The sequence below is a fragment of the Lithobates pipiens genome, unplaced genomic scaffold (assembly GCF_037356315.1).
Source record: "Lithobates pipiens isolate NorthernLeopardFrog02 unplaced genomic scaffold, aLitPip1_a1.2 Scaffold_19, whole genome shotgun sequence".
Lineage (NCBI taxonomy): Eukaryota > Metazoa > Chordata > Amphibia > Anura > Ranidae > Lithobates > Lithobates pipiens.
The window spans coordinates 432,709,296-432,722,391 of NW_027507764.1; the positions used below are offsets into that span (position 1 = coordinate 432,709,296).

The 13,096-nt window shown below is 39.6% G+C and overlaps 1 protein-coding gene across 2 annotated transcripts in view; it reads right to left on the reverse strand.

The window, feature by feature from the left end:
• Window positions 1-13,096, reverse strand: part of TRAPPC8 (trafficking protein particle complex subunit 8) — a 128,988-nt gene that overhangs the window by 10,517 nt on the left and 105,375 nt on the right. For both annotated transcript variants that reach the window (XM_077492613.1, XM_077492614.1), the window contains 5 exons: window positions 9,871-10,018; window positions 7,903-7,999; window positions 3,510-3,581; window positions 3,340-3,398; window positions 2,405-2,578 (listed from right to left, as the gene is read on the reverse strand). In XM_077492613.1, coding sequence (XP_077348739.1) covers window positions 2,405-2,578; window positions 3,340-3,398; window positions 3,510-3,581; window positions 7,903-7,999; window positions 9,871-10,018 — 550 coding nt within the window. The remainder of the gene's footprint in view (window positions 1-2,404; window positions 2,579-3,339; window positions 3,399-3,509; window positions 3,582-7,902; window positions 8,000-9,870; window positions 10,019-13,096) is intronic.

A 13,096-nucleotide genomic window follows, 5' to 3' on the forward strand; every position in this document is an offset into this window, starting at 1 on the left:
CTGAACACTGTTTTCATATGTAGGAGGGACTTATGTATGCGTTCGCTTCTGCATGCGAGCACACAGGGACAGGGGCACTTTCAATATTTTTTATTCTATTGTTAATTTTACTTTTTTTAGTTTGACACTTTTAAAAAAAAATTTTTTGGATCACTTTTATTCCTTTTACAAAGAATGTAAACAATGGCATGAGAAGTACTCTTTACCGTGAGATATGGGGTTAATAAGATCCCACATCTCACCTTTAGGCTGGGAATCCTGAAATAATAACAATAATAAAAAAAAACTATCTAGAACCAAGTAGAATGCAGAGGTTGGGCGCGAAGTCATAACATCGTGCCTGGCCTCCGAACGATCATATAGACTCTGGCAACCATCTGGTCCACCGGAAATCTCTATGGTAAACATCCAGGGCCGGCTGATCCTGTTTCCGACTCATTGATGGCAGCGGTGAGTCGGTAGAAGCACTGGAGGACGGCCAGAGGGGCGTCCCCTCTTGCCACACGTAAGAACGATCATTCTTATGGTGTAGGGCATGGGTCTTCAAACTATGGCCCTCCAGTTGTTCAGGAACTACAATTCCAATCATGCCTAGTCATGTCTGTGAATGTCAGAGTTTTACAATGCCTCATGGGATGTGTAGTTTCACAACAGCTGGAGGGCCGTAGTTTGAGGATCCCTGGTGTAGGGCATCTCCAGATGAAAAAGACGATATCTGAATGATGCCTGTAGCTGCAGGCATAATTCAGATATCCTCGCTCAAAGTCAAGGAAATCATATGACGGCCAGCGGGTGGGAAGTGGTTAATATATAAATATTGATTTTCAATAGTGTGCGTGTGTCAAACAAGGCTTTTAAAGTTTAAAACTCCAGATGGAGTTGAACCAGAGTTTTATAAATTGGCAGAATAATTGTCTTAGTTCTGATGTAAATTCCCTTTATAGTGCATGCTGACTTTGGTAGCTGCAGCTTGACATTGCATGCTATTGCTCAGTTTTTCTTCTACTAGGACTCCAAGATTATTCTCCATCATGGAATCCCCTAGGGATTCTCCCCTAAAGAGTAACTTGCATTTATATTTTTACCCCACAAGTGCATTATCTTACATTTTTCAATGTTAATCTTAATTTGCCAAGTAGTAAGCCACTCCATTAATTTATTATGGTCATCTTGTAAAGCTTCTATATCCTGCTGTGTTATTGCCCTGCATATTTTTTGTGTCATCAGCAAACACTGGGATCAAGCTAGCCATCCTCTATATCATTTATTAATAAATTAAACAGAATTGGTCCCAGGACAGAGCCCTGGGGAACCCCACTAACCACTCTAGACCATTCTGATTATGTTATTTATCACAACCATTTGGACACGCCCCATTTTTCTTTCCAGGTACATACCCTATGGTCCATGCCTACAGACCTCAGCTTGTAGATTAAAGTGTTTGTTAAGGTTAAAAAAATAATTCTACAGTTCCCTCTGATATGAACATTAAGCTTTGCAATGCATGTCATTTATAAAAATATGCAGCATAATAGCTTACTTCAGAGCATCGTTCGGTGCTCAGCTGACTGTTCGCTGGTCCTCCTCTCCCGATGCGACAGCTTCAGGGGGAGGTGCTGAAAAACCCCTGCTGACATCAGCCGAGGAGAGGAGGGGAGGAGACCAGCGGGCAATCACGAGAGTGCTGAACTGTGCCCAGACGTAAACTATTATACCGCATATTTTTATAAATGAGATGCACTGCAGAGCCTAATGTTCTATATCAGAGGGAACTATAGAAAAAAAAACTTTTTTAGAGCAGAAGGGGAGGATTAGGGAGCTGATAGGCAGAGAGAGGAGGGAGGGGACAAAGGGAGACACAGAAACAGGAGAGCAGGCTGAAATCAGCCTTGAGCTCTTTTCACGCAATCGGTCCGACCCAATCGGACCCTCCATTCACCTCTATGGAGCGAACCGCAAAAATCAAATCAAAAGGGGATCCATCGCCTTCCACCTGGGTGGATCAGATTGGAGGGCCCATAGGGTAGAGTAAGTTGTGCAGAGTGCACACGGACCTATCATCCACCCGCTCCGCTCATTGTGGCCCGTGACCAGTTACCAGGTCGCTTAAGTGTCCCTCACGCTTCAAAAGGTTTGGCACCTCTGCTCTAAAGCATGATGATGGCCAATGTATAAAATGTTAATGTTTCATGTTTGCTCACTTAACGGCTACTTAATATTCCAGTATGAAAATTTTTAAGGTGACTAAACACACTAAAATTTATGAAGGATTGTTTATACTTACATTTATAAGTTAGACATTTTATACCACATTTACTGACTAAAGTTGTACTAATTGTGCATGCATTGACAAGATCAGACGTACTTCTAAATTTCTCAAGAAGCCCTCCATTTTGTTGCTTACCTTCCACAAAACAATTAAATGGAGATTCACTTCACTGCACTTTTGTATCAACCTGACTGCTTCATCAGGGGTTGATTTTGAAGGCCCACCTGTATTTGAATGCTGTTTTTTCTTATATTGCAACAGGCAACTATGGAAAAAGAAGTCTGCGCATGGGGTGGTCGAACTAATTATCTGCAAAAACACAATTTCAATCAAGGTTTACATTTTACATTTCTTCAAAGGAATCAAAAACAAGATATCAAAATAGTAAGAAAAGCAGGTTGTTCGATGTTATTGACACAGCTGAGAAGAGAGTAACTTGCATTTATTGTAACACTGGTACAAATGCTAGCAGTGGCCTTAATCTTAAAGCAACATTAGCTTCTGTATACCATTCCAGTGCTTAGTACTCTGTACTGGAGCTTGTGGCCCCAAAAAAACAAGGAGAATAGTAATTAATATAAGCAGCCAGAGCTGACAATGCTAGTGAGGTGATTACAATAGCGAAGTCACAGTGAGATAACCGAAAAGGTGATTTAACCTGCCAACATTCACCAAAACATTAGCTCTAGGTGAGCATGGGGTGAGGTGATTTAAAAGAAATCTAAAAAATCTGCTTTTCTGGCACAGTAAATAGGACTTCAAAGCAGCACTGGTAATGTAGTTATAGTTCTCCATGTGAGCCACAGAATTTCAGCCATCAGATGCCAGACAGACAAATAATTTTAGCTATTTACAGAAGAAATGTACAACATGGAGGGACCCCAAGAAAACTGAATTTTTTATTGATTTTGGAAAAACCCCTTTAAGGTGGTGCCATTCCTTTTTAAACACAGACGGGCCACTCTTTTTTGAAAACTGCTAATTATCCATTTTATAACAGAAAGATACTGCATAATATTTATACTGTATACAATACAGACAAAGCAAGGAGTACAATAACCCAACCATACCTGTTCACCTCCAAAGACAATGTCCCCAAACGTGTATCTGTCTAATGATTTCTCGTCATCTAAAGTGATTGTATAGAGGCAAAAAAAGTTGTTAACTTTTATAATTGGTCAAAAACAGAGCTAATTATTTGCATCAACTAAGAGTATCCAAGTAGATTTGTAATCTTTACCTGGGGAGGATAATTTGCATCGAACGGCTTTGAAGCACATTTTGGCCCTTTCTCTGCTGGTTACTTTAGTGTCTAAAAAGGAAATTAAAATATTAAATTACTTTAGTTCGCATACAAAAAGTCATAGGGTTCAGTTATGTAATCTTCAAATCCAATCTATATTTATTCCAATCAAACCCTTTAGTTTAATTAGCACTAAGTATATGCAAAGTAAACCTTTTCCTCCTGCACTCTGCTGCAAGCTAGAGATGAGATACAATTTACAGCTGACCTTCAGGCAGATAACAAAAAGGACACCACTTAATGCTGTTATGTAGGCCAGAAAAAAAAAATCTACAACTGTATTTTTCCTTTTAAGTACATTAATCTCTACATATTAATTATAATTATTTACTCTTCTCTCAAGAACCTTTCACAAACTTTCAGAACAATGAAGAGAGGACTAATGCTGGCCATACACTATATGAAAAATCGGCCGAACCCATTTTTGAAAAATGAACGTCATCGTGGCCGTGAGAGCAAACGATAAGGTCATCATGTAATGACCAATAAATAGTTCAGTGGATATAAATGAATAAATTTTTTTTTTTTTTTTTTACATATACCTAGTGCAAACAGTTCGGATGGCAAACACATTAACCTTTCAATTTATCGTTCGTTAGAAAATTTCCAAACTGTTTCTTCGGCTCAAAAACATTGCAGCGATTTTATGCCCATTAACTGGCCGAAAAATCGACCAAACTGGCAGAAAAACCGACCAAACTGGCCAAATGAATGAATTTCGGGCCAATCTTTTTGTATAGTGCATGGCCAGCATTAGGCCTCATGCACAAAGGATGCTTGTAAAAGTGTCTAAAGCTTTTACATGCTTTTAGGAGCTTTTACAGCGTCAAGCTCTGGGGAGTTAAATCCTTTCATTGGCCAGAATAAATAATTTATTTTACCCATTACAATAAATGAATGCTTAAGCACTTGTTTTTAGGCACGTTTAGCTGCTTTTAGTAGCGTCAATCGTATTTTTCTGCCCAAACTCTGCTGCTCCTGGACACACTGGAAGTGTTGTTTTTTTAGTTCTGCCTCTAAAAACTCCTGATACTAAATGCTAATAAAAGCCTATGTGTGCATGGACAAGTAGAAAAAAAAAAAAAAAAGTCAGATGCCCCCAGAAGCAGCTGTAAAAACATCCAGTGTGCATGAGGCCTTAGCATTAGGGATAAGCTCAGGATTGGTTTGAATTTGGGTTCTGAACAGAACCAGGAAGAAAGCTGTCACTCTTGTCCACTGCCACCTAACCTACTGAGGCCAGGGCATTGTGTACCCTGTGGCTGTGCTTACACAAAGAGGCAGGGTTGCTCTTGACATCACTGGCCTAATATGGCAACATGGCCATAGTAAGTCAATAGCAAACAACAATGTTTCATATGGCTCTCCCTTATCCCATACATCTATGTGAATAATGTGAATAGCGTATATATGTACACACAAATACACTGTGTGTGTATAAAATATATACATACACACACATTATATATATATATATATATATATATATAAAAACACTTCTATATACGTGATACCACAATCTCTACATCCGTGCATATAACATCAAACGTCCAATATTTTCAGTTTATAAAAAGTCTCAAATTCTTTATATATCCAAACAATGTCTTCCTCTACTCCGCGTGCAATGATATTATCAATCAACACCTGCATGCAAGTGGCTCCCACCACCTAGGCCTTTATGTGCACACCTCCCCTAATAATAGACCTAATAAAGAAGTAATTTGGTCTAAATTAGCTTTTCCCTCATGGCAAAGAGACATGACAAATATGGTGCCCGCTTTCTTCCTGGAATCTCTCTCAGGTAGGTCTTTTCCACACCCGGTGTCTGTCTTTTTAAGAGACCACTGGTCTCCATCTTTGCTGACAATATAGAAAAAAATTGGTTTAACACAAACTACAAAACAAGTATCCCAAAAGGGAAGACCTACTTGAGAGAGATTCCAGGAGGCAAGCGGGCATCATATCTGTGTACTCCATGGGTGAAAAGCTAATTTAGCCCTAATTACTTATGCGAGATGGCTAGTATTTGTGGAATGGCATAACTGCTGAGCTTGCCTGGGAGCTGCCTAATGTGCTGTACTTTGCGCAGGATACCCAAGTATGGGTTCTGTGTAATAACAAAGGAAGTTGTGTTTGAATCTTTCCTATATATCTCTGGGCTGCATATAAAGATTACACCCTTTTTCATGAAGTTGGCTTTACTGGTTGCTGACCACTCCAATTAGAAAGTAAGTAGTAGTAGTAAGCCTTGTGTGAGAGTGACTGGTGTCAACTTAGCTATCCTAAGATTTTTATCTATCACGGCTTGTGGGAATTCATTTTGACTGTTCATACTGGTCACTTCTTTTCTCGGTCTTAGGACAATTTATGGACACTTTTTTGTTTTGTCTGTTTATTACGTCACAGTCTTTCACTGCACAAAACGTATTGCTCATTTTACATTAGAAACATTGTCACAATTATTTTAAATGAACATTGAAAAAAAACCATGCGCTCCCGGGCGTCACCAGAAAAATTATGTATAAACAAAAACAGTGACTAAAGCTGCCACTCCCCGTAGTGTCACCACATACCAAAACATGTAAAAATAGAAATATGAGGTATATATATATATATATATATATATACACACACACACACACACACACACACACAGATGATCAATAGTGAAAATCAACACTATATATAAAACAAAATGTGCAAACATCTATAACTAGATGATAAACAAATTCAACTTCTGATGCATAAAAGTCCAAAATATAAGAAAAAATAAAGAAAAAAATTTGATAAATCCAATATCCAGTGTAAAGATGGTGGTGAATCAAAGAAAAAGTCTTTATCAATATATTGTGATCCAAACAGTGCTCAATCATGAAAATACACCACTGCGTGCAGTGGCCGCTCACCTTATAATCAATAGTAATGCACTTTCAACAGGCCAGTCATCAACTGGTGCAGATCATCTCATGGCAGATGGAATTCAACTCGCACATGGAATAAAAATAAGGTGCTCCATAATGTAGCAAGTTAAAAACAATTTTATTAAAACAATGTAGTCATTTACATGTAAAATCATGGAAGTATATGTAGAATATCATGATCGAATGGTCAGGCAGCAAAAGAATGTAGAGAATTCCAAACTTTTGGTCATGGCAGTAAACCAGAAGTAACGACACCCAGCTCCTCCCGACACATTGCGTCACCGACACGTGACTTTATCAAGGGTTCTGGATTCTACATATACTTCCACGATTTTACATGCGAGTGACTACATTGTTTTAATAAAATTGGTTTCAACTTACTGCACTATGGAGGACCTTATTTGAATTCCATCTGCCACGAGATGATCTGTACCAGTTGACGACTAGCCTATTGAAAGCGCATTACTAACGATTAGAAGGAAAGCAGCCACTGCACACAGTGGTGGATTGTCATGATTGAGCACAGCTTGAATCACAATATATCGATAGATACGTTTTCTTTGATTCATCACCATCTTTACACTGGATATTGGATTTATCAAGTTTTTCCTTAATTATTTTTCCCTATTTTTTGGACTTTAAGCATCAATATCATATATAAAAATAACACACACACACACACACACACACACACACACACATACATACATACATACATATATATATAGAGAGAGAGAGAGTATATATGTTGATTTTCACTATTGTCACAAGCATCACTTCATTATATTGTCATTTTTTTTGCTGCTTCAAACTACATAGATGACAGTAGATGCGCTGCACTGAGTGGCTGACACTAATTTACTTATGTGTTAGGTCCATTATGTGAAATGAGGACATAAAAGCATAGGTGGTGGGAACCACTTGCATGCAGGTATGGATTGATAATATCATTGAGCACGGAGTAGAGGAAGATACTGTTTGGATAAAGAATCTATGGGACTTTATGCACTGAAAGCATTGGACAATTGATGATAAATGCACAAATGTAGGGATTTGTGTACATATATTTTGTACAGTATTCACATACACGTATGGGATAAGAAAGCACCACATGATACATTGTAGATTGCTAGATCTGTTGGATGTGGTTACACACAACAATGTGAGCAGCACCCGTGTAGTTCAAATTGCAATTTAGTAAATCAGATCCCCCAGGAGGGGATCACTTATATCACACAGTGGTTTAGTATTTTGCAGGGTTTTCACTGTATTCAGAAATATTTAGAGTGGTAACGCAAACTTTCACTGGCCTTACATATTAGGTCAATGATAATAGTTCTATTACGGTTTAAAAATAATGTACATATAAGATTAGCAAAACAAAAATGAGACTGACAAGAAAAAACAACCTTTATCTGCAGTGGGATTTACAGACTTCTGCAGTTTCCAGTTCTTACTGCTGCTTGACACTTGAACTATATGAAATTCTTTCACACCCGCTTCACTCTAGAATGAAAACAATAATTAATCAAGTAAACCTAATCTGCTTGCTTTTTGATCCCCGAAAACCCATTCCATCACCCAACAACTGTACTTTTACTTTCTCCATCAGATCAGAGTTGTTACCTTTTGCATCACTTGACCCTCCCTCCTATATTGTAAGCTCTAACGGAAAGGGCTATCCGATTCCTCCAGCAGTGAATTGTATTGTAACTGTAGTCTCTGCCTTCATGTTGTAAAGCGCTGTGCACACTGTTAGCGCTATATAAATCCTGAATAATAAACCAATGGTAGAACATACCTCCACATCTACAGTAGCCAGGCAGAACTGCAAATTGGCTTTGTGAATACCTACTTTCCTAAAGTGGCTATTTAAATATGAAGCAGGCAAGTCTTCTTCTGCTCCCTTTGAGCCAAGGAACAGGCTGCTCCGAGGATTTGTGGTGGCGTGTGAAAAAATAGCCACAAATGGACTAAACCTGTGTAGTTTGCAATGGACACAGAGAGCGCAGCTCAGGATTAAGCCCGCTTGAGTGCCCCCATTGTAAGTGGCTTGCTATTGTAGCATGGGGGGGGGGGGGGGGGGGGGGGGGGGTAGTCTAGATTTCTGGTGGGGAACCCCAGAAGAGGAGGGTCATCAGGGCTGCTTTGTTCAAAACTGTTGCATAGAGATAGTAAGTATAATAGGTTTGTTATTTTTTTTTAAAAGTAGTTTTCATTGACACACACAGTGCAGCTCAAGCCTGCTCACTGGCTGTGGTTGACAGCAACAGGAGCCAAGGAGAGAGAGAGCCATTGCTCTCGGGCACAGTTCTGGATCAAGATCGGGCTCAAGTAAGCATTAGGGGGGACTGGGGGGAGCTTCCTCCAGAAGATTTCTTTCCTTTATGATTTGAAATTTTGGATCTCATTTAAGGCAAATACAATGCTCATTTTGCAAGTGAATTTTTCCCTTAGTGAACCATCAATTTACATATTATACATGATGGAATTATGAAATTCAGAATAGCTTAAGCTCATTTACTAAGCTAAACACCTGCTTTTTTTGTTATATTTAGCATAACTAAAAATAAAAAATAAATAGAAATGACTGCTTATATTTTATTTGATCTTTTCTGAAAACTCCAAAATGGAGGTTTTTCTCTGCTATGAGAGTTAATGTTTACCATGATTAACCCTGCCTGTAGTATTCTGGGAGAAATTACCAGTTGTAAACCTCATTTGTACACGGTCTGTCCTACAAGTATATCAACTTTTTTTCGGGGATGAGCACAGAGAGTATTCAAACACACTCTTTTGAATTATATCTAAAAGTAGTTTCTGCATTACATGCTAAAGAGTGGAAACTGAGTATGCCCCCCTCAGTGGTGACAGGTTTAGTTCCCCCTCATCAGAAATTGTTCAGAGTAGCTCTGGCTGAGGCCTTCAGAAAACACCTAAAAAGGTGAGAAATGTATTTTCTTTTAGGAAAGCTGTTTAAATCGGAATTCAAACATATAGGGATTTTGATTTGATAGCAAAAATAGAAATACACTTTAAAATACCAGTATGTTCTGGCACTATATGGTGTTTTCTCTAAAGACGAGTTGTTTTTGTTTGGTGCAAAACATGTAAAGAAAGTGATGTAATTTTATAAAACGGCTAGTAGCATCACCATTGAAAAAAAGGAAGCAAAAGAATTTTCCAATATCCAAAATGTAATGTTTAATACAACACTAAACATTCACATAGAATTGTAATTCCTCCTTCCCTCACCCCTCAAACATAAGGAGATTTTTCAGAATCTTGGAGTCATACAATCGTCACATTTGATTTACAAACTTGGAACAAATTGGCAATAAAATCAAAAAGTTGGACCAATGTGTATAGCTGCTTACCATGTGCATGTTCTCCACATCTACAAATACAAGCATATTTCCAGATTTGCTTTCTTCATCTTCCAGTGCATTACTCCTAGAGACAGACGCCCGCACATTCAGTGACTTACTGGTACATATAACTGCAGTATGCCTTAAGACACGATGTCTTAAAAAAAAAAAAAAAAAACATAATGAATTAAAACAATTTCTAAGACTTTTGAAACCTCCCCTATTAGCAACTATTAATACTAAATTGGTTTAACAAAATCAAATAAACTATTCCTGTGAACATTAAAAGTAAACTATGACCCCCTAACTACTGGGTATTACAGCATGCAGATACTGCCCCACACTGTATTCAATTCCGATGTAAGGCAAATGAAAAACTGGCTTCAGCTCAGATCCCAGCCCATCGGTCATGCACCTCCGACATGTTTGACTCATAACGAGCTTAATTGTAGAGGTCTACTATTGGCTTACTAATCAGAATCTAATTTTTGATCTTTTGCTTTCTGAACTCCTCATAAAAAATAGCAGTGCAGTTTCCTGGTATATGAGTGTACCTTGGCACTCAGTTCAGTTCCTCTTTAAGAACTGTATAACATACTTGTAATCCTATGGAAATCCAGTCTGCAAAAGTACCCTAGAAACTCAGTGTGCCAGCCTTAAAGTGGTTCAAAAGGGAGTTTTTTACCCTAATGCAATCTCTGTATTAAGGAAAGAAATCTTCTGGAGGAAGCTCCCCCAGTCCACCTTAATGCTTACTTGAGCCCGATCTTGATCCAGAACTGTGACCGAGAGCAATGGCTCTCTCTCTCTCTCCTTGGCTCCTGTTGCTGTCAACCACAGCCAGTGAGCAGGCTTGAGGCGCACTGTGTGTGTCAATGGACACTTTTTTTTTTTTAATAAACCTATTATACTTACTATCTCTGCAACGGTTTTGAACAAAGCAGCCCTGATGACCCTTCTCTTCTGGGGTTCCCCACCAGAAATCTAGACTACCCCCCCCATCAGGATTAAGCCTGCTTGAGTGCCCCCATTGCAAGTGGCTTGCTAGATTTCTGGTGGGGAACCCCAGAAGGGTCACCAGGGCTGCTTTGTTCAAAACCGTTGCATAGAGATAGGAAGTATAATAGGTTTGTTATTTTAAAAAGTTTAGGTTTATAATCACTTTTAGGCCCACTGCGGTAGATGTGCCATTGTTGAAGCCATCTCTAACACATGTGAAACATCTGAATTTTACAAAATTTTACAAAAGAAAACCCTGTCTGAGCTCCTGCCCAAATACGTTACCCCCACTTAGCTCTTCTGTTTCCCATGCATTACATTTTTGCTTCATCATAGCTTGTAAGACTACATTGATACTGTTCCTTTGCCATTTACATTTTGGTAGCATTTGTACCATGCATCTAAAGATAGTGTAACTTTGGAAGTAGACAGGAGCTGTCATTAAGCAAAGTCTGACTTCCATATTTTCTACCAGCACAGCTTTGCATTACATTGCTGCCTGCCCTCTATAACACCAAGTGACATGAATACACTCAGGCTGCTCATACTTCCGATGATGTACAGTACATAACAGCTGTGAAGGCTAAGTTCCACTCCAGTTTGCAAACCAATGAGGCTGATTTAGTAAAACACTCGAGCATACTCACTTTGCAAAGCTAATTTTTGCTTTGATTCACAAAGCAAAGTTTTATTTTGCCAAGTGAACATGCTCTATTTTTACCAAGTCTGCCCCATTGCATGGCCAGAAACATGAGCTGTGTGACTGTATTCTTAAAAAACAGAGGACTCCCTGTACTGTGGGCTTTAATAAGGTATAGCCATAATGCAAAGCTGTCCATGGAAGTGGTAAATGCCACAAGGCTGCTCTCCCCACTCCTAAATGACAACTTTGAAGAAATATGCTAATAGCTGGTGACCCAGACTCATTTTCCAGGTTGCTATGGCAAGTGAATGAGTGGAATTCACCCAATACGCTCACAACACAAGGAATAAAAACCTAATATATCGTCTACTGAGAAAAACATTAGTGGAATTAGTGGAACAGAGGGTTCAGGAGTTGTACAAAATAGCCCGCAAGCCTTTAACCACTTGCTTACTGGGCACTTAAACCTCCCTCCTGCCCAGACCAATTTTCAGCTTTCAGCGCTGATGCACTTTGAATGACAATTGCGCGGCCATACAACACTGTGTACCCAAATTAAATTTTTATCATTTTTTTTCCCACAAATAGAGCTTTCTATTGGTGGTATTTAATTACAGCTGGGAGTTTTATTTTTTGCTAAACAAAAAAAGATGCAAAAAAAAAAAATCATGTTTAATGGTTTGTTATAACATTTTGCAAACAGGTCATTTTTCTCCTTCATTGAAATGCGCTGATGAGGTGGGCACTGATAGGCACTGATAGGCACAGTTAAGGCGACACTAATAGGCACAGATAAGGCAGTACTGATGGGCACAGATAAGGCGGCACTGATGGGCACAGATAAGATGGGCATGGATGGGTGGCACTGATAGGTACCACTGATAGATGGGACTGATGGGCACTGATGGGTGGCACTGATGGGCACTGGTAGATGACACTGATGGGCACGGATATGTGGCACTGAGGTGCAGCACTGTTGAGGAAGATTGTGGGCACTGATAGGTGGCATTGTGGGTACTGATGTATGGCACTAGGGGCACTGATGGGTGGCACTTTTATTAATAACTGGCTGGTACTGGCAGGGGGCAGGTGGGCACTGATAATTTGGGCATGATCGGGACTGATGTCCCGATCACGGCCGCCAGTGATCGGGTTTTTTTTTCTGTCAGCGCGAGGAGGAAAAATAGCTGATTACCGGCTCTGTTTTGTCACATGATCAGCTGTCATTGGCTGACAGCTGATCACGTGGTAAGGGGTCGGGATCGACCCCTTGCTCGGATCCATGATCTCAGGGGGCGCGCAGGCCGCTCGTGCACGGGACGACGTCAATAGACGTGGTCCCGGCAAAGCAGGCCCGCGCTGTAGCCATCATTCGGCTATAGCGCGGATCTCTAGTGGTTAAACAGTGCACCTTTTTAGAAAAACAACTCAGGTAAAGCTAGCCACACACATGGGGCTGAGTGAGAGAAATCAATCGATTTCCTCATCCATGCTAATCTGGGCAAATTTAAAGTGGAAGTAAACTCCCCTATCGTTTTCAGCCAAGGAAGCTGCCATCTTTGCCTCTGTTTAATCTTCAACTGCTATGGTGCT